The sequence below is a fragment of the Octopus bimaculoides genome, chromosome 27 (genome assembly GCF_046866305.1).
Source record: "Octopus bimaculoides isolate indiv1 chromosome 27, ASM4686630v1, whole genome shotgun sequence".
Classification (NCBI taxonomy): domain Eukaryota; kingdom Metazoa; phylum Mollusca; class Cephalopoda; order Octopoda; family Octopodidae; genus Octopus; species Octopus bimaculoides.
Window position 1 is genome coordinate 14,916,020 of NC_142954.1, and position 26,679 is coordinate 14,942,698.

Sequence of the window (26,679 nt, forward strand, 5' to 3'; positions counted from 1 at the left end):
CCTTCCAGCAAGGAAAATAGAATGACCAAAAGGGCTCCCGATTCTCTGTGTCAAAAGCGGTTCTGTTCAGATATGAGAACACGGATGTTACGAAAGTAAAACGTTAATGTTCGAAACTGCAGCAGGCCATAGATAATTCTTTATTCTGTATATTTCTCATTTTGTCCTGTTCTGGCGTTTTGCGAAATTTTTCTGGAGAACATTATTTTTCTTTGTGGTTGGGTCATTGATGACCTCTTTCTAGCATATTGGATGTCCACCTAGTGGTCATCCCTTATACACGTGTAATACAATTTTTTCTGAATTTTCAGATTTGTTATATGCTAGGCCACTTGGTTTTAAATTGAATTAATATTCAATTTATCATCCTATCTATATAAATAAATAAATAAATAAATAAATATATATATATATATATATATATATATATATATATATATATATATATATATATGAGCAAAACACACATGCATGTTCGTATGTGTGTGTGTGTGTTGCCCGTATATCAATAAAACACACACACCTTACCTTATATATTTTGGAAATGGCGATTTAAATGTGAAAATCAGACCACATGGGTTTGTTTACATCAATTCTGCAGAGATAGAGAGATTGCGCTCTCCCTCCCTTACACACATTTATCTCTCTTTCTTTCTTTCTTTCTCTCTCTCCCTGTCTCACACACACACACACATGCTGCTCTCTCACACTAACAAAAGAACTTCACATACACACCACACTTTCTGTCTGGCATACTCACTATAAAAAGATAGCTTCTATTTCTTTTTGGCAACATCTGTTTTGTGTGTAATGTTGCTGTGTGTGTGTGTGAGAAAGAAAAAAAGAAAGAAAGAAAGAGAGATAACTGGCATGTGTATGTAAGGGAGGGAGAGATAGAGAGAGAGAGAGAGGGGGTATTTTTTTCCTGTTTGCTTGCTGCCTACCACACAGACGCTGGCAAATAAAATGTATGCCTCCTTCACCCTCCCTCTCACAAATATACAATTTCTCTCTCTCTCTCTCTCTCTCTCGCCTTCATGCGCATATGTACAGATTTGACTTCGCCATGTCAACAAACTTCAAAATTGGCAAAAGTTTGATTTTTACAGGTATACGCGGGTACCTCTGAGAGAGAAAGTTCACTAAAATGCACATAGGGTCATTCCGAATCTTCTAAAATTGGAGCGACATGTGTGCTAATTTGTAGACGTGCATAAACCACATTCACGTACACACACACACAAACATCCTCTGTTTTATAGATATTGATGGTTACAGTGATGGACTCCATATCAACATGGACTGAGCACGCAGTTATGGCCTGTAGCTAACAGAACAGCAGTGATGCAGTGATCCATTAACCTTTTAGCATTCAGATTTCTCTGTTTAATATATTCATCATCATCATCATTTAACGTCTGTTGTCCATGCTGGCATGGGTTGCACAGTTTGACCAGGGCTGGCAAGCAGGAAAGCTGCACCAGACTCCAGTCTGATTTGGCATGGTTTCTACAGCTGGGCGCCCTTCCTAACGCCAACCACTGAGTGTAATGGGTGCTTTCATGTGCCACCAGTATCTGCCACAACTGCGATTTTACTTGGCTTAATCGGTCTTCTGCCAAAGGTCTCGGTCATTTGTCATTGCCTCCATGAAGCCCAACACTCGAAAGGTGCTTTTTACATGGCACCGGCATGGGTACCAGTTACAAGACATCAGCATCAGCCATGACTATGACCTCACTTGGCTAGACGGGGCTTCTCAAGCATGGTTTTGAATTAAGTGGGTCATCTTGCAGCGTTGAGATTTCTATGATGTAACTGTTTATTTTCAGAATGACATTGTAGGGTAGGTGTGAGAGGTTGGAGCAGGCCACTTTGAACATGAAACAGGCAGAATATTTGGGCCAGATATGGCTAGTTTAAATGCTAAAGGGTTAAGTAATCAAGATATACCATGCTTCACTGAGAACAATACTGCACACCAACATGTAAGGGGTTAGGTAGAACTAATGAGGGTACCTCAACTAGGTCACTCAACTTGCTAGAAATAGAAGCCAAACACATACCATCATCCGAACAAAACGAACTGGATACATTGAATAACAATGTAACAAAATTTTAATTTGCTTGTTGTCTTTGGTCAATAAGTGTTATTTCCAATTTGCTTCAATCTAGAAATCAAAAGGAAATGGCTACTATTCCCTTGAAACTCTGCTTTTGTCACCTGAACATCTATGTTTTCAAACTGACCTATTTTCCATTACATTTCAAAGATTCAGTGCTGAGTTGCTAAAGCAGAAATATCGTTATAGCAAATATTCTGCTCAATACCACAGATTTGCTTGTTAGTTGTTTGAGCATGTCCCTCAGTGGCTGACAATATGGGCATATCTGAATATGAGCAGGAGTAGTGGGGGGGAAGCATCATAGCCATATGTTGAGAGGGATTCTTTGGGGTTTGAATAAATGTAACAAAAGCAACGTTTGAAGGAAATATTAGCCATTATTCATACTTTGTAAAGGTAAGTAAATAGGAAATAACAGTTGCTACCCTAGGACAAAAGTCATGTTATACAGTACAATGCAATCCTAGATACATAATCACTGCATTGACCAGACTGTCAGATTTTGTTATACATTACTGGTCACAATGTGCTTCCATAGTTTTCTGGCTTCTGCCATTCTTTTCCATCTTGGCCCAAATTGATTTACTAAACTGTCTTTCCATCATCATGGAAGCCTTCCAAGTGGATATCACTTTTTTGATCTCTTGGATATCACTTGGCAACTGTACAAATCCACCTGTAATTAGTGAACCTTGTACTCGTATGTCCAGCCCAGTAGAACCCGTGCTTTTGGTATCCTGCAATCATCTTATTCACTCTGCTCTGTTCTTCAATTCATTTTGGATATGGAATCTGAAAACTTAGCACAGAGCCAAATAAAGGTGGGAAACAATGAAATCAAAAAGGTAAAGAAACAGGTCTACTTGATGCACACAGTGAATATGCTCCGAGACGGGGAAGAGTGAAATCTTGAGGAGAACAAGGGCTGGATGGAAATGCATTCACTTCAATAAAAAAAAATGTGCTCAAAACAAAGCTGGACTAGACTCCGATATATTTTGTCTCTTCAATAGTAACAGCCTACCTCTGCTCTTATATGCAGGTTAGTTGTGAGGTACTACATGGAGAAAAGAACATTGATTGGCTACAACGCAATGGGCCATGGAAAGATTCATCCTAACTACATTGTACTTGGAAAAAAAAAAAGGATGGTCATGGCTGGAATGTCTATGATTCTTGGTCTACATGGTCAGGGTGACCATACACACATGCAGGTATTTTCACACACACACAGGTACGTGCATACATACATGCACGCACACACACACACACCTGCACACACACACATGCACACAGGTATGGAGATGAGGGTATAAACTGAATCTAAAGAGTGCATACCTCTGGTAACCTAAGAACTTTTGAATATTTCATACCATTCCTCAACCTGAGATAAAGAAAAAAATGGAAAGAAAAAAAAAACTTTATTTAAACAGACAAGAGAGAAAAGGATGAATGTAGTTAACATAAATGCTGGCAAGAGAAAGTAGGGTCTCTACTGAAAGTTCAAACACATGAAATATTTTGTGTGATTGATGAGGTGAAGGGATCAAACCTACACAGAACACATTCAATATCCAGGCACCAACAGATAACAGAACCCACCAAAATTTTCAACTAGCAAAAATATATTAGAAATGTTCTTCAATCAACATTTCTGATAGTCATGAAATACAGAATCAGCTTTATTAGTTTCACATTTAACATGTTGTCTGAGGAATGCGTTTGACAGGTTGTTACCTGTTGCATTTGGGTGAGTGATTTTAATTTGTAAACTGATTTAACCAACCTTTCAAGAGGAGTATAAAGTTGGTCATCATCATCATCTTCATTTTCCCCATGCTGGCATGGTTGTCTGTGTAGTCAAGAAGCTTGTTTCCCAACCACATGGTTTCAGGTTCAGTCCCACTGTGTGGCACCTTGGGCAGGTGTCTTCTACTATAGCTTCAGGCCATCCAAAGCCTTGTGAGTGGATTTGATACATGGAAATTATAAGAAGCCCATCAGGTGTGTGTTTGTGTGTGTGCACGAGAGAATGTGTGTGAGAGCATGTGTGTGTGCAAGAGTGTGAGGGTGTGTGTGTGTGTGTGTGTGTGTGTGTGTGCAAGAGCATGAGGGTGTATGTGTGAGTGTGTGTGTGTGTGTGTGTGTGTGTGTGTGTGAGAGAGCACAAGTGTGTGTGTGTGTGTGTGTGTGTGTGTGTATGTGAGAGAGAGCACAAGTGAGTGTGTGTGTGAGAGAGAGAGCACAAGTGAGTGTGTGTAATGCTCAGCCACTTCTACGTTAATTTCACGAGCAGACTGTTCAGTTGATCGGGTTAACTGGAACCCTTGCCATGCATATATATATATATGGTGAGGCTGTGCAGCAAGGAGTTTGCTTCGCAACCACATGGCTTTGAATTCGGTCCCAGTGTGTAGTACTTTGGCAAAGTGTGTATAACTGTCCCACCAACTAACAACACACACACACACCTTGTGTATGTGTGTTCGATTTTCTGTGTGTGTGTGTGTGTGTGTTTATGTCCCCCCACCACCACTTGACAACCAGTGTGGTGCATTTACGTTGTAGTAACTTAGCAGTTGGACAAAAGAGACTGGTGGAATAAGTTCCAGGCTTTACAAAATTAATGAGTACTGGGTTTGAGTCTTTAAGATGGTGCTCCAGCATGGTCGCAGTCTAATGACTGAAACATGTCAAAAATAAAAGATAAGGCACTTTCAAAAAGTGCCGTGCAGTAGGATGGAACCGAAAACACCATGGTTGCAGAGTGAATTCACTACCCCATAACCATGCTTACAGCTAGGATGCACGCATGTTAACAACCTAGTGACAGCAACCTCTGGATAGAGGGCTGCTCTTGTTATTTTTCTCCTCCTCTCACTCCAAAACCTACAATATCTTTTCTACTCTAAGCACAAGGCCTGAAATTTTGGGGGAGGGGAGGCAGTCGATTAGAATGACCCCAGTATGCAACTGGTACTTAATTTATCAACCCTGAAAGGATGTTGAACTCAGAACATAAAGACGGACGAAATACCACCAAAACCTACAATATCTAAACCATCTTCAAAGAAGCTCAACCTCAACTCTTTATTTCCACCAAGAGTTCAATTGGTAGATTCTAGTAAATGGTTAGCAAAAAGATTACTGTTGGGAAAAAGGCATATAGAAATATCATCATCATTTAACATCCACCTTCCAGACTAGCACAAGTTGGATGGTTTAACAGGAGCTGGCCAGGTAGAAGCCTGCACCAGACTCCAGTGTCTGTTTTGGCAGGGTTTTTACAGATGAATGCCCTTCCTAACACCAACCACCCAATGGAGTGGACAGTGCTTTTTACATGGCACAAACACAGACGAGGTCAGTTTTGGCATGGGTTTTACAGCTAGATGCCCTTCCAAATGCCAACCACTTTACAGTGTGGACTGGATGCTTTTTACATTGCACCAGTACTGGCTGGGTCACTAAGTAACTTGCAAGACAAAGATCCTTTGAGAGTGGGGGGAGGACATTGGAGGGGGTGATCTTGTGTCAGATAATGAAAGGCGAACAGAGACTATCAAAATAAAATATTTTGTCATCGTTTTAATGTCTACTTTTCTATGCTTGCATGGGTGAGAAGAGTAATTGAAGCAGATTTTCTATAACTGAAGGCTCTTCCTATCACCAACTCACACCTGTTTACAAATAAGGTGAGATTTCTCTACAGTTGGACAAATGTTCATAGAAGACTGAACAAATGAAACCTGCCTGTATGATGGTGATACTCATATGAGTTTGTGTGTGTGTGTGTGTGCGCGATCACCATCATTATTTAATGTCCATTTTCCATGCTGGCATGGGTTGGACAGCTTGACAGGAACTGGCAAGACCAGGGGCCCAACACCAGGTTCCATAGTCTGATTTGGCATGGTTTCTATGGCTGGATGCCCTTCCTAATGCCAACCACTTTACAAAGTGTACTGAGTGCTTTTTACAGTGTGTGTATGTGTGTGTGTATAATGGGCTTCTTTCAGTTTCCCTCTACTGCAGAGTAGAAGACACATGCTGTAGCACCTACTTTTAAGGATGATCATAATAAAATATCTAAATATTAATGAGTGATGACACTTAGGGTGAGAGAACATTTGTTTAAATTAATCCCCAGTATTTATATTATTTAGTATTAGGGCGGGGTAGAGGGGATACTTAATCGATTATATAAAGCTCCGTACTCAGCTGGTACTTATTTTATCGTCCTGAAAGGATGAAAAGCAGAATCGACCTCAGCCAAATTTGAACTCTGAATGTAAAGACCCAGAAATGCTGCTAAGTATTTTGTCCAGCATGCTAACGATTCTGCCAGCTCGCTGCCTTAATAATAATAGTAATCATAATCCTTTCTACTATGGGCAAAAAGCCTGTAATTTTGGGGGAGGGGACAAGTCAATTGCATCAACCCCAGTGTTTCATTGGTACTTAATTCATCCACCCCGAAAGGATGAAAGTCAAAGGAATTTGAATTCACATTGTAATACTGCTAAGCATTTCGCCCAGTATGGTAACGATTCTGCCAGCTCACCACCTTCAATAATAATAATCCTTTCTACTATAGGCATAAGGCCTGAAATTTTGGGGGAGGGGACCAGCCAGTTTACATTAAATCCAGTGTTTCACTGGTATTTGATTTATCAACCCCGAAAGAATGAAAAGCAAAGTTGGCCCCAGCAGCATTTGAACTCAGAACGTCAAGACAGGCGAAATACCGCTTAAGCATTTTGCCCGGCATGCTAACGATTCTGCCAGCTCACCGACTTCAATAATAATAATAAATAGAAAATATTTGTAAAATGATAGAAAATTTTACATACTTTTTACATTTGTCACAGCTGTACATGTTGTCACCTTTTAGTTCGTCAGCAGAGAAAAACGCAGAAAGACAGTCTTGTAATGTTATAGTTGGACCCATAATCCAGCTGATAAATTAAGAATAAAATAAAATATAATAAACAGAAAAGCAAAAAAATTTTAAAAACTTAATAAACTTCAAAAAATTTAATAAACTGATAAATTTTAATTAACAATGCACTCCTGCATGTGCTGGTTGGTTATTTGACTTCTTGTATGCATGCAAGACATGAATCTTCAACCCTCACTGCAGGGATAGATACCCCATCTTGGGACTTGGACCACATCACAAACATGCAGGTCTGTGAAATCGTGCAGTATTACATTAAGGCCCACAATGGTAACGAAAAAGACATTATGGCCATGTAATGAGATCCAGAGACCTTGTAAAGATCATTGTTTAAGGAACTGTGGAGGACAGAGGAAAAGATAGATGGGCAACACACAGGAACGAACAAGGAAATAAATTGGCATTCCATTGATTATAAGGGATCCAGTTGATCTGATCAATGGAACAGTCTGCTTGTAAAATTAACACGCAAGTGGCTGAGCACTCCACAGACACACGTACCCATAACAAAGTTCTCAGGGAGATTCAGCATGATACAATGTGACAAGGCTGGCCCATTGTAATACAGGGACAATTCATTTTTGTCAGTTGAGTGAACTGGAGCAATGTGAAATAAAACATCTTGCTCAAGGACACAAATGCACCACCAGGAATCGAACTCACAACCTCTCGATCACGAGTCAAATACCCAAACCACCTTCACTAACAAGGAAATAAACCATTTGCAGAAAAAGGAGCTGGTGCACAACAACGCTGCTATGACATCAGCTATAGTTGCGAGCTGAAGACACAGGAAACTTTTTGGTACTATTAATCCCGTACTTAGGAATGAAAATAACCTTTTTCTACACTTTGGAATGGAAATATTGGTCTTCAATCTAGGTATTTTATTCCTCCTTGGATGCATGCCTAGTCTCTGAGAACCAGGGATACCTGTTTTTTCTTACCTAGACATAAATAATAACATTCTTAGTCACTAGGTCACTAATACAATTAAGTTAATAGTTCTCTGGAATTTATTATCCTATTAATAGGTTAGATATATATTTGGGCAAAAATTGATTAAAAAAAAAACTTCAGGCAAGCCCCATCCACCAAAAAAAAAAAAAAAAACCCTACAAATATTATTATATTATTATCATTTAATGAACACAGAATAGAGATATGAGCAACTAATAGCTTCTTGCTTTGGAGACATGGGCATCAGCATGCCTTGTGTCTCCAAGCAATCTTCAGGCTTGGAGACACAATATTATTATATACCATTACATTATACACTATATATATTATTGTATACTGTTAATTCAGGAAATACAATGTTGTCTCAACTCCACTTTAGAATCGTTTCTTTACCTGTTTCCTATAACCCCAACCCCGCCTTCATCAAATTAATCATCTTGATTCTTTCCCTTTATTTGTTCACCATTCAGATATTTTCTCTTATAAAAGTTTAGTCTTTACACTATTTACATAATATTAACATTAGTAATTTAATATTAACACCCTAGTACACAACACAGTTTATTGCATAACATTAACAATCCTATATTAATTTGACAACTTCAAGGACAATAAATCAACTAAAAATCAGCTAAAATAAAAAATTCTAATCTGAAAATGATTTTATCCTGTTTAAGAATTATGGCTTTAGAATATTAAAATTTCTAGCACAGATCCAATGTCACAGTAAAATATATACCCTTTTTAAAGATTATTTAGAATTAATCAAGGGCTTACTGAAAAAGAACAAACTTCAGCAAGGAGGTAAAACTGTAGAAATCAATGAACACAAAATGAAATAAGCAGAACAGGAGGAGATACGTGGGATGGAGAGTTGCTGAAGAGGTCACAGGATGTGTCACAAAAGAACTTTGACAAAAAGTAAAACAACAATAATAAAGCTGAAGTGAAGACCAAATATATAGTGTCTGTGTGTGTGTGTGTGTGTGTGTGTGTTTAATTGGCAAAACATGACCATCCCTAAGTTTAACAATACAAACAATAAAACTTACTGTGTATTAGTCGGTCTGGTGACCTCATGTTGATTGTTACTTTCATTACATTTCAGCTGCATACACTCCAGCTTTCTTCAGGTGTCTTATGACTCACTCTATTACTTTGCCTGGGATTGAAATCGAAACCTCTAGATAACTGCACTGCATTAACTAGCACCTTTACCCACTATGCCGGGGTGCACACAGCCGAAATGTAGTGAAAAGCTGAAACGCAATGACCAAGATCTTCATTGTTGCTTTCCCAATGCTCCAGCTTTCTTCAGGTGCCATTGTGATTCACCTTACTGTCTTGCTTGGGATTGAAATCAGCACTCTTTGGTGACCGCACTGTATGAACTAGCACCTAACTCCACTATGCTGGAGTGTACACAGCCAAAACATAGTGGAAGGCAATGACCAAGATGAGGACACCAGTCTGACGAATACATAATAAAAAATTCCTCATCTGAGAAATCCTGAATTGCAATAAAACTTACCTTTTGAGCCACATCAATATCGTAGCCACCCAACCTTGGTTTACTTCTCCACAAGCCCCACCTTTGGTGTTTGAACTTTGGTTGGCATGCAACATAAGTAAATGATCTTTACTGGGAATTGGCAGTGATAAGTCTTGAAATGTTTCTTTTGTCGTAGAAATCTGAGAAAAAAAAAAAGATCAGTAACAACAAAAACAATAATAATAATAATAATCCTTTCTACTATAGGCACAAGGACTGAAATTTGTGGGGAGGAGAACAGTCAGTCACATCGACCCCAGTACTCAAATGGTACTTCGTTTACCAACCCCGAAAAGATGAAAGGCAAAATCAAGCTTGGCAGAATTTGAACTCAGAATGTAGCGGCAGACTAAATACCGCTAAACATTTTACCCGGCGTGCTAATGATTCTGCCAGCTCACTGCCTTAATAATAATAATAATAATAATAATAATAATAATAATAATAATAATAACAACAACAACAATAATGATAATTTCCTTTCAATAACATAAAAACATTCGTGCACCTCTCCCACCAAAAATAGAAAAAGTAGTTTGACCCAGGGTAAGCCAGCCTGGGCAGGTAGCTTCTTAAACTGCCTTGGGTCAACTCAAGCTTTGTGAGTGAAATTAGACAGAAACTTTGTGGAAGGTGGTCAGATCAACTGCTTCTGTTCTTGCATGGCCAGCTTAATTCCTTGCCCACTTCAACACCATCACTACCACCAGCTGGCCCTTGGGTGCTTTTAACAGATGTCACACTGTTTATAATCGTTCAGACCAAATCTCCAGCTTCTTTGACCCTTTGACCATCCAGTTGTGGCCAGCTTCATCAAAAACAAAGGTCATCACTGTCAACCTTCCCACCAATCTTAACAAAGCCATCTTTTATCTTTTGCTTGTTTCAGTCATTAGACTGTGGCCATGCTGGAGCACTGCCTTGAATTTTTTTCTTTTTAGCCAAATGTATTGATCCCACGACTTTCTTTTTAAACTTGGTAGTTATTCTATTGGTCTCTTTTGCCAAACTGTTAAGTTCCAGGGGCATAAAAACACCAACACTGGTTATCAAGTGGTGGTGGGGAACAAACACAGACATAAAGACACACACACACACACACATACTTGTGTGTGTGTGTACGATGGGCTTCTTTCTGTTTCTGTCTACCAAAATCCACTCACAAGGCCTGAAGCTGTAGAAGACACTTGCCCAAGGTACCATGCAGTGGGGCTGAACACGGAACCGTGTGGTTGGGAAGTAAGCTTCTTTATTTCATCAAGATTAGCCATAAAGGCCTCATACAGAAAAAGGGAAGCTGTGGGCTGGACATAGACATAATGTTATGTGAATGTAAAAAAGATGATTAATGAATAAATGGGGGGGGGGGGACAAGCAGCACCCGTCAACTGTCTGATCCCCGAAAACATTGTTATCTTATATATGAGGCAACAAGCCTCTTACACTGTTCGTAATGTTCATCATCATCATCATCATTTAACGTCCGCTTTCCATGCTAGCATGGGTTGGACGATTTGACTGAGGACTGGTGAAACCAGATGGCTACACCAGGCTCCAATCTGATTTGGCAGAGTTTCTACAGCTGGATGCCCTTCCTAACGCCAACCACTCTGAGAGTGTAGTGGGTGCTTTTACGTGTCACCCGCACGAAGGCCAGTCAGGCGGTACTGGCAACGGCTACGCTAAAAATGGTGTATCTTACGTGCCACCTGCACAGGAGCCAGTTCGGTGGCACTGGCAACGATCTCGCTCATTGATACAAAAAGGAGGCATTACACCTCTTACTTTGTTTAAACAAAATGAGGTTTCAAACCCCTCCTCAATTCATAACATTGAGGCTTTTCAACTTTTTATCCATATTCCTCCCCAGCATCACTTGTGACCACATCTTCCGCCATCGCCCACGCCTCAAAGCAGGTGATGTGTCGGCGTCGCCCGGCCACAAGCGATATTCCTCATTAAGCCCCTTCAACCTCTGCAACACTGACAACGTTATGACCTCCACAGCTATCTGCGGAGGCCATTCGGGATCACGTGTGCAGGTCAAAGTTGCTCCCTTCTGGTGCTTTTCCAACACCCCCTCAACCTCTCCGCCTCTGTAGAAGACCAATAATTCCTCTTCCTCCAGGGACGAGGTAGCCACTTCCGCCGTCGGTGGCACAATTCCCATCGACAGTGGCTCCTCCCCCACCGGTGGCATAACTCCCACCAATGTGGTTGGGAAGCAAGCTTCTTACCACACAGCCACACCTGCACCGATATAAAAAAAAGTAAAGAATGTTCTCATCTTTTAAAAATTATCAACTTACTCGTTCACATGTCAAACACTGTACAGAACTCAATAAACGGCCATCAAATATATCTGATATGACACTTTGATGTATTAGAGGTCGTTTGGCTGGAAAGAGAACAAAACAGAGAAAAAACGGTAAACAACATGTATTAATGAGAAGTTGAGGAGGGTAACGTTAGGAAGACAGAAGAATTGGTAGTTGTGGAGTTAGAAAATGGTGACTAAAACACTGGATTCTTGGTAGTAGCAAGTCACTTAATTCTACATTAGTTTGAGGTTTTGGTGATGAATGCATTATTATTATTATTAATGATAATGAACTTCGTTTGTAATATGAATGATTAATGATAATTTATTAATTAATAATGATAATAATGAACTTCGTTTGTATTATTATTATTATCATAATAAAGGCAGCAAGCTGGACAAAATGTTTAGCGGTATTTCGCCTATCATTACATTCTGAGTTAAAATTACGTCAAGGTCAACTTTTGCCTTTCATCCTTTTGGGGTCAATAATTTAAGTACAAGTGAAACACTGGGGGTCAATGAAATCGACTTATCCCCTTCCCCAAAATTGTGGCAAAATTTGAAACCACCACCACCACCATTATTATTATCATCATTATTATTATTATTATTTAGTAGTAGTGGTGACTTTACCTTTCATCTTTTCAGGTTGGATAAAGTAAGTACCCGATGAGCACCTGGGGTCAGTGTAATCAACTTCCCCTCCTCTTGAAATTGCTGGCCTTGTGCCGAAATTAGAAAGAACTATTGTCATTATCATCATTAGTGTTGACCTCTCCCAGTTGGGTAATGTGGTCAGTTGAATGCCAACCCTTACAATTTAGAGAACATTAGTGGTGGACTGTGTTCTTCAAGGAGGGATCGAACTAAACTCCTAGAAAATTCTTAGCTTAGGAAGTATGGATAACTCCCAGAAATTCCTGTCCCCGATAGATAATACTAACGAAGGGAGTTCAGGATTAAATATAGAGACAATATCAAAGTACCATCAGCCAGACAATGAAACTATTGAGCATCAACCACAGATTCATAATCGCAGCACTCAAATTCATCCTACTGAACAACTATTACATGTTCGATACAGTTTAATATCGACAAAAATGTGGAATTGCAATGGAAACCCGAGCTGCTCCAGTGATTGTGAACCTTGTAATGGGTTACCTAGAGCTTAAAATATATCGATCATCACTACAAAAATATGGCACTTCTTTTCATTGCTATTTAAAGGAGAACTGGAAGAGGTATTTGGACGATTGCTTTATACTTTGGAAAGACAGCATGGACAAACTCCTCGATTTCAAAATAATGCTTAACAATATTAATAGCAACATACAATTCACTAAGGAACACAGTTTAAAAAATGTGGTCGACCTAACTGTGGTACTTGCCCCCACCGTTTGGAGGGTTCTAAGTTCCACTTTAAACAAGGTGAAATATATTTAAGATTAAATCAAATTTCACCTGTGCCTCGGAAAATCTAATCTATGCCATTACATGCTTAGGGTGCAGTAATAACTATATTGGCCAAACAATTATATCACTCTGTAGAAGAACTACTCTCCACAAAGAACAAATCCGCCACCCACATTACAGACAGATACAGGTCAGTGGACACATAGAAAGGTGTGTGAGGAATCTTAATCCTAATTTCCCCCTTCTATCAATGTTCACAGATCACATCAACACAACAAAGAATGAATAAAGAGGCAATTTTCATTAATAAATATCTTCCTCAACTAAATATGAACACATAACATAATATAGAACACCACTAATCTTCCATTTAATATCACTAACCCCCATACACCATTCATACTACAAATCCAGATCTACCCTAATTGCACCAAATCCAGAACTACTTACCTCCCTTACACATAATCTTTTTACTAAGGGACTAATAGACTTGACACCATTCAGAATTTGGTGTGCACTCAAAGCAATGTAGTCATTACGAAACCGGTATGCTTTTAAATCTCTTTAACATCGTTACTTTTCATAAAAAGCCTTACCTTCTTTTTGATTTCCAATGTGCATTTTCGCTTATTTTTCTGCTTACTTTCCCCCTATATATATATATATATATATATATATATATATATATAAATATGTTTATGACAAGCTTTTTTCAGTTCCCATCTACCAAATCCATTCACAAGGCCATAGTAGAAGACATTTGCCCAAAGTGCTATACAGTGGGACTGAACCCTGAACTGTGTGGTCAGGAAGCAAGCTTCTTACCACACAGCCACGCCTGCACCTGTCCACACAGCCATGCCTAGTGGGGCTAATGGTCTGAAAACTTTCCATCTTAATCCTTATTAAGAGTTACAACATCTTAAAAACATGAATTTAACTTACATCTATTATTTGTTGGTATTTTTGAGGTTTTGGGATTATTTTCAGTGTGGGATTGTTCCGATTTCACCTTTGCTGTTGACGCCGTTTTCGTTTTGGTCTCGCCATCACTGGGAATATCATGTAGTTCAGAATTGGTGAATGCTTTGTTAGTGGTTGCCGCTGTGGTTTGTGCTGCTGCAGGGTCATCTGAAGGTTCAGATACTGTTCCGATTCCAGCTTCATTCTGTGATGATGTCTGTTTGTAGAGTAAATTCACTGTGTCTTTCATCTCCTTTGAGACCGTTACGAATTCCTTGTTGTCCGTCATTGATTCTATCTGGACGTTAAGGTCGGCGCCATCTTTACAGTTGGTTGAATGGTTCAACACATTCTCGTTATTGTCCATGTCATTATAACTACTTCCCCCACCACCAGTCACAACCTTGAAATTGGATTTTTTGCCACTCAACTGTGTCATTTCGCTGGTGTCACTGCTCTCGTCCCCCGACAAATTGACCTCTGGTGTACCTCCGCGTTCGCTGCAAGGTGCCGAATCACAAGTTTCATAGTCTGAGTGGCTGCTTGACGAGTCAATCGATGACTGGCGTTCGTGGCCATTAATGTAAGACGATTTCCCTGTTGATTCATGGAGCAAAGGGTTTGATGTCGAGGAGCAGATGGCAACCGAGTTCACAACTTCCATGTCAAACATTGGCTGTTTCAATTCTTCGTGCAATTGATCCATGAAACATCGCAGGAATTCCTGAGTATCCTTTCAAACAGAAGCGAAAAACAATTCATTAATAAATAGCGTGGACATTTTCCAATGCAGGTATATGAGTGAAAAGAGAGACATATGAGGTGGTGTGGGTATGTAATGTGTACGGAAAGGAGGGTAGCTATGAGGAGGTACCAAGCAATCCGTGTGGAAGGGATTGATGGAAGAGGAAAACACGGGGAAATGATCTGAGGAGGCTGAGCTTCATAAAAGAGATGACAAAAGATTACAAGTGGTGTGATGCTATCTAACCTATGCAAGTAAGAAAAAATGGGTTGAAAATGGTGATGTAACAGTAACAATTTCTCTTTTGGTGTGCTCACCATGTGTTCACATATTTATAGTTTAGCCCAGGTGTTCTTAACTGGAGTTCACATGACCCTTCTGTTACCATATAAGATTTTGGTGTTAAAATTTATGCGCAATAAATTGGCTCTATTTCTACAATACATGAAATATTTTAACAATTTTGTATAAAATTCTTAATAACATTTAATTATAAAAATACGATAGGATTTTTTTAAAACATTGAATGGATATGAGAGTCCAGTGGAGTAAAAAGGAATTGAAGGGGTACATAGATAAAAAAAAAAATGCCTGAGAACAACTGGTCTAGCCAATGAGCAAATTTCTATTGTGGTCATGCAGCCTGCTAGATATAGAAGTCAAATCTTGCTCAAACCACACCTTACTATCATCATCAGTCATTTAACACCCCTTTTTCTATGCTAGCATGGGTTGCATCGTTCAACAGGAATTGATGAGCCTGAAGACGGCACCAAGCACCAATGTCTGCTTTGGCATCATTTCTACAGCTAGATGCCCTTCCAAACACTTGAAAAATACACGATGGTCAGCATTGGATTGCCTGCGGCCATAAGCTAGCATCTGGACGAGATACTAATACAAAATCTATAAGAAAACAACTAACCTGTTGGGTATATCCTTTGAACATGGGGTGAACAGATTTTATTCCATTTGCGATACCATTCGGAACGACATAGCTGGGCCTGCAACAGACAAGGTGAAGTGTTGGAATAATAATGGTTTCAAATTCCGGCACAAGGCCAGCAAGTTCGGAAAAGGGGGCAAGTCAATTATATCAACCCTAGTGCTCCACTGGTACTTATTTTGTTGACCCTGAAAGAATGAAAGGCATAGTAAGTCTTAGCGAGATTTGAACTCAAAACAAAGTTGGAAGAAATACCATTCAGCAGCCTGGCATACCAACAATTCTGCCAGTTCACAGTCTTAAGTATTGTAATAATCCTTTTTATTATAGGCACAAAACCTGAAATTTTGGTGAAGGGGAGATAGTCGATTACATTGACCCCAGTACATGACTGGTACTTAATTTGAACTCAGGATGTGAAGACAGACAAAATGCCACTAAGCATTTTGCCCAGCATGATAACAATTCTACCAGCTCACTACCTTAATAACGATAATAATAACAATTAAAAGTAATGTTGGTGATGGTTGTCTGAACAGCAACAGCTGTTGGGGTAGTAACAATGATGGTAGTAGGTAGCAAGCTGGCAGAATTGTTAGCATGCTGGGTAAAATGCTTAGCAGTATTTCATCTGCAGTTACATTCCCAGTTCAAATTCTGCCGAGGTCAACTTTGCCTTTCATCCTTTCGGGGGGTTGATTGAATAAGTACCAATTATGCACTAGGGTCAATGTAATTGATTTAATCCCCTTGTCTGTCCTTGTTTGTCCCCTCTATGTTTAGCTCCCTGAGGGCAATAAAGATATAAACAATGATGGTGGTGGTGGTGGTAGTAGTAGTAGTAGAAGACCCGATGCTGGCCTCAACAGTGTGAACTTTCTTACTGTTTAGTGAGGCTAAGGAAAGCCAACATTCATCATTTCTTCCAGGGCCACTGAGACAGTAAAGAGGGAGAGAGAAAGGAGGGGAGAAGGCCTCACAAACTTAATGAGTCACTGCAGTAGAAAGCAGCAATGATACACGTTCAGGTGTTCTTTACTCACAAGGCCTATCACCCACTCACTTGCACATAAGTGTTCTTATCTATCAGTCCACTGACAGACAAATATACGCATTTATTCTCAGCCACCATACCACTCACAGACATAAGCATCCAGTCCACACTATAAAGTGGTGGCCATTTGGAAGGGCATCCAGCTGTAAAAATTGTGCCAAAACTAACCTTGCCTGTGCTAGTGCCACGTAAAAAGCACTGAGTCCACTCTGCAGAGTGGTTGGTGTTAGGAAGGGCATCCAGCCATAAAATCCATGCCAAAACAGACACAGTAGCCTAGGGTAGTTTTTCTACCTGGTCGGCTCCTGTCAACTGTCCTACCCATGCATGCATGGAAGATGGACGTGAAACGATGATGATGATGATGATATATCATGGTATCAACCAGACTATTGGGTATTACATATCGCTAGTCACAGTGCGCTTTGCATTGTTTTAGCTTTCAAATGATGCCACCCTGCTGGCTTGGCAAGCAGGGCAACATTGCTCTTGACTGGAAGGCTATCTTGTTACATGGTTACCCATTAACAGCTGAGTGGACTGGGGCAACGTGAAATGAAGTGTTTTGCTCAAGAACATGATACACTGCTCAGACTGGGAACTGAACCCACGATCTAGCACGCACGCACATATACACACAAATATACACATGCATACTCATCCACTATTAGCATATATAATCATCATCGACATTTAGTCCATGTTCCATACTTGCAATAGGTTGGATAGTTTGACAAAATCCGAAGGGTTCAAGAACTGCATTGTACTCCAGTGTCTGCTTTGGAATGGTTTCCATGGTTGGATGTCCTTTCAAACACCAACCACTTTACAGAGTGTATTGGGTGCTTTTGTCGTGTCCCCGACAGTAGTGAGGTTACCATGTAGCTCACATGCATACATGCATGTTCTCATTCAACATGTAGCCTTGTCTAATTCTATTCAGCTATAAGAACAAGGTCATCAGCATAGAGAAGCTCCCATGTGCAACTAATTTTAAATTCCTCTCATAGGGTCAGGTGGACTGTGATAGACAAGAGTGGAGGCTGAGAACTGAGCCTTGGTGAACTACCTGCACACCAAATTTGTTGTTACACTTAGTGATGACTTTCACCTTACTAATAGCATCCATGTACATGACTTGTCCACCCACCCCCCTCCACACACACACTTATTCTCAACCACCAAACTATTGGCATGTATGACTGCAGCCATGCTGGAGCACTACCTTTAGTCGAACAAACTGAACCCAGGACTTATTCTTTGTAAGCTTAGTGCGTATTCTATTGGTCTCTTTGGCCGAACCGCTAAGTTACAGGGACATAAACACACCAACATCAGTTGTTAAGCAATGGTGATGGGGGACAAACACAGACACACAAACATATATATACATATCCATAACAGTCTTCTTTCAGTCTCCATCAGACAAATCCACTCAAAAAGCTTTGGTGCCATGCAGTGGGACTGAACCCAGAAGCATGTAGTTGGGGAAGCAATCTCCTTACCACACAGTCATACCAGCACCTACAAGAGCAGCAACATGAAAGCAAAAAAGAAAAAAATAGAAAACCTACCTCTTTTTGTGCCAAATTTCAGAAATAAGCCGCAGATAATGACGTGATAGCATTGGATTTCTGTCAGGTCGTACAAAGCCATAACAGTCGAGGAAAAACCGGGTTAGAGGAGGACTGGAGAATGAAGACAATTTTAGGAGAATCATTCAACAGAAACTGAAGAATTAAAACATAATATGAACAATTAAATATTTGGGAGAAGCTAGGTACCAAGAGTAGGTAGTTTACTGCAGTAGGGGCATTATAAAGAAGACTGGGCTTCACAGAGGCAAGGTGGAGGAGTTCCTTTTGTGTGTTGGGCCTCACGAAGGCAATGACCAAGATCTATGGCATTATGTCATGCGTGAGAAGAAGACCCATCAAGCTGAGCAAAATCAGTCGTGGCAGATACCGATTTTACACAAATTGGTACATAAAAGCACCCCGGTGTCACGCAAATGGCACCCATGCCAGTGGCACACAAAAGCTTGACAAACACCATTCCTCCATGTGATCAGCTAGAAAAATTGTTCAGATATTAAGATATTTTAACATGAAACCAATGGTAGCTTTAATACACAAATTTTATTCACCAATGTGGTGTTGAGCACTCAGTCTCATTGTTCAACATTTATGTGTGTGTTTGTGTATATATATATATATATATATATATATATATATATATATATATATATATATATAAGAGAGAGAGGACAGACACACAGGACAGCAGAAGGAATAAAAACCTTGACTGTCACATTGTCCAACATATAATTAATCAGAATATGTTAGGATTTGTTTTCATAGTTCAATCAGGAGATAAGGTGGTGCCTATGACACATTCCAGAATCTCTAAAATGGGAGGAAAAAGAGGAAGTGTCCAGAAACCAGACACTTGGCCTCAAACACTTGCAATAGAGCACACCATACTAAAGGCACCCTTCACAAATAAGCCATGGTAGGATTTCAACTCAGTACATGAAGTACCAGAACAGATACCACAAGGCATTATGCTTGATGCTTTACAGATTCTGTTAATCCACTGCCTAAGGCTGGTACTTCATTTATCAAGCCAGGGAGGATGGAAGCAAAGCTGACCTCAGACTACAAGAATCCTGGATAAATACTGCAAGGCATTTCATCTCGTGCTCAACCACTTTTGCCAATTTACCAATGTGCTGTATGGCCCTCAACCAGACTGAGGTATGCCATATCAGGAGCTATGACTTGAAACTAGTCAGGTCTTAACTGAAGCTACACCACAACACCATAACCAACAACTTAATTGCCTGACGTGCAGGAGGCAGTAGCTTAATCTCCCTTAATAACACCTTTTCCTATTATTTTATTAGATGGGACACATTACACAAAATGGTCTTGGGCACACAGTAACTATTAAAAAGAAAAGAAAAAGGAAAAAAAAGAGATTAGCTGGCCATGGATAGAATGTCTTTTTTTTTTTTTCATTAGTCCATTTGATTAGGGCTCACCTGGAACAAATCAACAACAGCAACAGCAATAATGAGGTTTACAAAAGGGGAAACTAATGGAGTAAAAAAAACTTCTTACCAGTTTGATAAAGCTTGTAAAGCAGCATTCATGTAACAACTGTTGCCTAAGTTCTGTAGACCAGTTAAACCTGATAAGAGAGACGAGAGTAGGTTAATACTGTGTTGGTATTACATAAAAAATATCTTGAAACGCTAAAGAGTAAATTTATTCAATAAAATTGCCATTGCCTTCAACTGCAGCCTCCAGACACTTCAGAATCTCATGCAACTTTTCTGGGCAGTCTCCTTGTTTAAGTTGGTAAATGCTGCCATAATCCTTGCCTTCAGTTTATCTTTGGTGTTACAAGGAGTTTTGTTGGTCGCTCGCTTAACTGTGCCCCACACATAATAGTCAAGGGGGTTGCAGTCTGGGGAGTTAGGTGGCCAAATGTTAGGAGTGATGTGGTCACAGAAATTGTCTGTCAGCCATGACTGAGATCTCCTGCTTGTGTGGCATGGTGCAGAGTCTGGTTGCCAGACATAGGGTGTTCTAGCAGCCACCTTCTTGACCCAGGACAGTACTACCTCCTCTAGACACTTGATTTAGGCCTTCTTGTTGAGTCTGAAGCCGTGTGAGAAGATGAACGGAGGCATAATGTCACCATCACTAGTGATCACTCCAAACACCCTGATGTTGACTGGATGTTTGATTTTTATCACTCAGTACAAGTTTTGGGGACAATCTGTCCACACATTAACACCCAAACACTGAAATGTTTGTATTGGAGCTCCTGGTGCAAATGCCAAGCAGTACAGCTTGTCGTTTCCAAATTTCTAGCAGAGTGAATTGCATCAGTGGTGTTTTTCTCAGACAGTGCCCAACTGACCCTACCATAATGTGTAGTCAACAAAATCAAACAAAAATATAAAATGGCGACATTTTACATATCACATCCTGTATATATATATATATATATATATACAAACATAGATATATAACTTAAGGGAGCCTCTAGATGGTCACTCGACATGCTACAAATAGCAATCAAAGCTTCCTCAAAGCACTACTGTCTTCAAAAAAACTGTAGGGACACACTGAACAGTGTAGTCCTATTATACAAGAAGATAGGGTTTGCAATGGGTTCAACACCTTTGATGGTAGGTTTGCTCCATCAGGACCTAAACAACAACAAATATCTGTACAATCCAACGAGGGAGCCTCTGGAGGTTCAATGGCAAACTAGAAATAGCAGTGAAATCTAAAAATCACAGCAATGTATTAAAAAAAAAAAAAAAAAAAAAGAAGACACATTGAACAATGTAGTCCTTTACACACAAATGGGATGCAATAGTCATGACTTAGCTGGAGCAAAACATATTTAGTTACCTCTGGGTTTAATAGTATCATCATCCATATCAGACTCCGAGTCTTCAGGTTCAAATGCACTTCTCTGTGGTGAGCTGTCAGTTGAAACATCTTGGTGGTCTAGCATCTGGTAAGGCCGGTCTAATATTCTGAAAAAAAAAAAAAAAAAAAAAAAAAAATATTGATGCAGTACCAGGCAGTGGCTCTTATGGCTTCTGATCTTAAGTAATCGGAAGTGTTATCATGTAAATTGTTTTGTCTTGGTATAAAAGATGAGCTACAGTAAATATTCTGCTCAATACCACAGATTTCCTTGTCAGTTGTTTGACCATAACCAGTTGAGCATGTCCCTTGGTGGCTGATGATATGTGCACCTCTGATCATGAGCAGAAGTAGTGGGGGAGGCATCATAGCCATGTGTTGAGAGGGATTCTTTGGGGTTTGAATAATTCACCTCTGGAAACATGAGTGTGTTGTTCAACATCCTTAAACAACCCTTATTCAGGGACCTTTTGAGCAGGATGGGCTACTTGACCAGAGGGAAATTCTAACTGGGCCTCACTGGCAAGGTTATGTGCTTGTTTATCTCGATATGAGATCACCATGTTGCCCACATATGGTTGCGATGCATGCGCCTGGTACTCATGATGGGTATACTAGGCTCCATATATATTACCCCAGGGTCACTTTGATGGCATGCACTGTTCTCTCAATAATAATAACAATAATATTAGTTGAGGGAGATAGTTGACCCTAGTAAATGACTGGTAGTTTATGTGTGTGTGCGCGCAGACATGGCTACGTGGTTAAGAAGCATGCTTTGGGAATGATTTGTTTGACTAGGCTCTTGAAGGCAGTGCTCCAGCATGGCTGCTGGCTGATAACTGAAACAAGTCATATAAAAGTTGTGTGTTCGCATATATATATATATATATAGGCACACACATGACTGTGTGGTAAGAAGCTTGCTTCCCAACCACATGGTTCCAGGTTCAATCCCACTGTGTGGCACCTTGAGCAAGCTTCTTACCACACAGTCACACCAATCCTGTTTTTGTTCCCAACTTTGACCTTCCATAAATCCTAAATGTTATTTTAGAATTTATGGGAGCAACTGTCCTTGAAGACTCATATTGTTGTTGAATACTTGAAAACAGCCAACAACTGATAAAGGGTCATTTCTCTGTGTTTACTTGTCCTGTTTTACATATTTCATGTTGTTTGCACAGTTGATGACATCCTGTACCCATATATGCATATATATACACATATATATATATGCGCACATATACACACAACAGTAAACATGACATGGTTTAATAAAAAGACCAATAATAGTAAAGTTATATTCCATATTATTGTGACTTCTAATCACAATCAAAGACAACAGAACAAATATCACAAGGTAAACATCATTATTGTTGCTGCTTTGTCATGGAGCAAGGACAAATCAGGTTAGAATAATCTAGATCAGAGTTTCTTTAGCATTGTTTTCTTTTTTTTTATATATTTCCTCACCACCACGATACTCTCCTCCCCCTCTGACCTACGATAAGACAGCTTGTTTGCACAACACACTGTATTATTGCATAACATTAACACTAACCTTATATTAATTAAACATTAGCATCGTTAAAATGAATATTAAAGAAAATAAATCAGGTGAAAAGAAAAGAAAAAAAATGGAAAATAATAAAATTATTTTTCGACCTTAAAAAAAAAAAAAATCCCACTGGAATTCCACAACTTCCTCCTGGAATCTTGGTATGTGTCCCAGATTAATAATTGTGGGGGATTTGAATGTGATTGGTTGGTGTTCTGATGCAGAAAAACTGTACCAGTCACACAGTTATGCACACAGGTGAAGTCAAGCATGCACACACATACTATCACAAGGAGTCAGTCTCTCTCCCTCACTCTCCCTCTCAAACACACACAATCATAAAGAGGAAATAAACAGAGAGAGAATGAATATATATATATGTATATATATATATATATATATATATATATATATATATATATATATATATATAGGGGCAGGCATGGCTGTGTGGTAATTAAGCATGCTTCCCAACCACATGGTACAATGTTCAGTCCCACTGCATGGTACCTTGGGCAAGTGTCTATTACTATAGCCTTGGGTCAATCAGAGCCTTGTGAGTGGATTTGGTAGACAGAAACTGAAAGAAGCCACCAAAGGTGGTGAGCTGGCAGAAGCGTTAGCACACCAGGCGCAATGCTTAGCGGTATTTCTTCTGTCTTTATGTTCTGAGTTCGAATTCCGCCGAGGTCGACTTTGCCTTTCATCCTTTCGGGGTCGATAAATTAAGTACCAGTTACGCACTGGGGTCGATGTAATCTACTTAATCCCTTTGTCTGTCCTTGTTTGTCCCCTCTGTGTTTAGCCCCTTGTGGGCAATAAAGAAATAAGAAACTGAAAGAAGCCAGTCGTGTGTGTGTGTGTGTGTGTGTGTGTGTGTGTGTGTGTGTGTCCCCTCCCCCACCACCACCACCATCGCTTGACAACCGATGCTGGTGTGTTTATGTCCCTGTAACTTAGCAGTTCAGCAAAACAGACAAATAGAATAAGTCCTGGGATTGATTTCTTTAAAGCAGTGCTCCAGCATAGCCACAGTCAAAGTAATGGAAACAAGTAAAAGAACAAAAGAATATATAGTACATCTTGTGTGTTCAGTTGGATGTACAACTGCTCTTGTTGAGTTTGAAGCTCCGGGAGAAATTATGATGAATACTAGTTTACATCCTTTGTTCCCGACAGATGTTTCACCATTGTGGCTGTTTGGAACTTTGCACTGAATGTTTCCAGTAAAATTTGATGCTTAACCACAATGGATCATCGTCATCAGGGGAACATTTTATTGCATTGTTACAGACATCAAATGTCTATTGTCTGCCTCTAGATACGTGTGTGTGTGTGTGTGTGTGTGTGTGTGTGTGTTGATGTTTGTTTTCATGTTTATTCATAATAAAAACAATTTTACATTAACCTGAAGAGTTACTATTCTTTTACTTGCTTCAGTCATTTGACTGCAGCCATGCTGGAGCACCACCTTTAGATGAGCAAATCGAACCCAGGACTTATTCTTCGTAAGCCTAGAACTTACTCTATTGGTCTCTTTTGCCGAACTGCTAAGTTACGGGGATGTAAACACACCAGCATCAGTTGTCAAACAATGTTGGGGGGGGATAAACACAGACACACAATCACATGCACACACACACATATATGACGGGCTTCTTTCAGTTTCCATCTACCAAATTCACTCACAAGGCTTTGGTCGGCCTGAGGCTATAGTAGAAAGCACTTGCCCAAGGTGCCATGCAGTGGGACTATACATCTGCAGAATACACGTTGATTCTTAAACAAGAATAATGTTGACAGTGACTTCGAAGTCTTGGACAGTTAAGCCATTGTCAGATGATGGCTTAACTGGTTAAAACTTTAATGTCACTATCAACATTATTCTTGTTTAATAGTACACACACACACACACACACACACACACACAGACACTATAACTACCTAGTCACTGTATTATGACACCAGGTGACAGAATATTCCACAGACATCTGTACCCTTAACATTATCCAAGGGTAGAATAAGTATGACCAGAAACATTCACATCCACCCACAAATACCTCCTCACTGATTTGGCTTAACCGGCCAAAACTTCAAAACCACTGTTAACAATATTCTTGCTTAAGAATGTATATAGATACACAAACTGGCCGAGTATTCCACAAATACTTCTATCCTGAACACAACCCTGCAAACATACTAAACAAGTGACAAGGTTAGGCTTACGAATTCCAAGTACAACCTATTCAACAAAACACACACACAATGTTAAAGAAAATACATAGAAACACAGAATTCTACAAAAAAAATCCAAAGGCACTTACTGTAACGGTGGGCTGTTATGATCCAAAACTTCATTTTCACAAGAGTAACACCAGATTCTCATGGTAGTCAAGTTGATAGTCAGACAGTGATTGTGTTCCTAAATATAAACATATAGACGTCATGTACATATATTAGCATCGAAATTGGTACAGCCATCAGCATCTTATCTATGAAACTACATGTAAATAACACACCTTCCAACCTACGTAAAGCTTTCCACGTGATACATATACACGTTTGTATTTAAAATGTGAGGAAAAGTACTTGACACGCACATATATCATCACTATCATCATCATCATTTAGCGTCTTTGCAGGGGTTGCTGTGTGGTTAGGAAGTTTGCCTCCTGACCATAATTTCAAGTTCAATCCTACTGCATGGCGACTTGGGCAAATGCCTTCTACTATAACCCAAGACTGACCACAACCTTGTGAGTGAATTTGGTAGACAGAAACTGAAAGGTGGCGAGCTGGCAGAAACATTAGCACACCGGGCGAAATACTTAGCAGTATTTTCGTCTGCCGCTACGTTCTGAGTTCAAATTCCGCCAAGGTCGACTTTGCCTTTCATCCTTTCGGGATCAATTAAATAAGTACAAGTTACGCACTGGGGTCGATATAATCGACTTAATCCATTTGTCTGTCCTTCTTTGTCCCCTCTGTGTGTAGCTCCTAGTGGGCAGTAAAGAAATAAGAAACTGAAAGAAGACCTATGTTTGTCTGTGAATGTTTGTGTTCCCTTGTCTTGATATTATGTGATAGCTGTAAAATGATTTCCACTGTCATCCAAACAGTGCCATTCGTTTCCAATATTCCATGAAAACATATCAGGTCACAGGGAAATGTTACCTTACTTGGAAACAGGTGTTAAGAAAGGCATCAGGCCATAGAAAAATCTGTCTCAGTAAAAGCTTCACCTGAGCCATGCAAGCATGAAAAAGTGGATGTGAAAATGATGACAATGACATCAATGCTATAATAACTCAGACTTTAATAAATATCTTAAGAGTGCAGATGTGGCTCCATGTTTAAGAAGTCTGCTTTGTAATCACTTGGCTCCAGGTTCAAGCCCCTATGCTGGGTACTACTTTCAAGTGTTTAGCTGATTATATGGACCCTAAGAACATATTTCAGTAGGTACTAACTCAGAGAGCAGACAACTGATGGTGATACAGTGGCAGTGATAGCAAGAGACCATTGCTAAATAAACCAAAGGGAAGACAAGTCCCAGTTGTGTTTTAAATAAATTATGGCAGCGATACGAAGGTGATAAGGGCAGCTTTAATAAGCTGAACTGGGA

At 39.7% G+C, this 26,679-nt stretch overlaps 1 protein-coding gene across 2 annotated transcripts in view; it reads right to left on the bottom strand.

Moving 5' to 3' along the window:
• LOC106881777 (ubiquitin carboxyl-terminal hydrolase 20) overlaps nt 1-26,679 on the bottom strand; it is a 71,891-nt gene that overhangs the window by 21,211 nt on the left and 24,001 nt on the right. For both annotated transcript variants that reach the window (XM_089343401.1, XM_089343402.1), the window contains exons 5-14: nt 25,379-25,476; nt 21,473-21,600; nt 20,165-20,234; nt 18,617-18,730; nt 15,968-16,046; nt 14,280-15,030; nt 11,908-11,996; nt 9,578-9,738; nt 6,980-7,084; nt 3,465-3,510 (exon numbers count right to left, since the gene is read on the bottom strand). In XM_089343401.1, the coding sequence (XP_089199527.1) occupies nt 3,465-3,510; nt 6,980-7,084; nt 9,578-9,738; nt 11,908-11,996; nt 14,280-15,030; nt 15,968-16,046; nt 18,617-18,730; nt 20,165-20,234; nt 21,473-21,600; nt 25,379-25,476 (1,641 nt within the window). The remainder of the gene's footprint in view (nt 1-3,464; nt 3,511-6,979; nt 7,085-9,577; nt 9,739-11,907; nt 11,997-14,279; nt 15,031-15,967; nt 16,047-18,616; nt 18,731-20,164; nt 20,235-21,472; nt 21,601-25,378; nt 25,477-26,679) is intronic.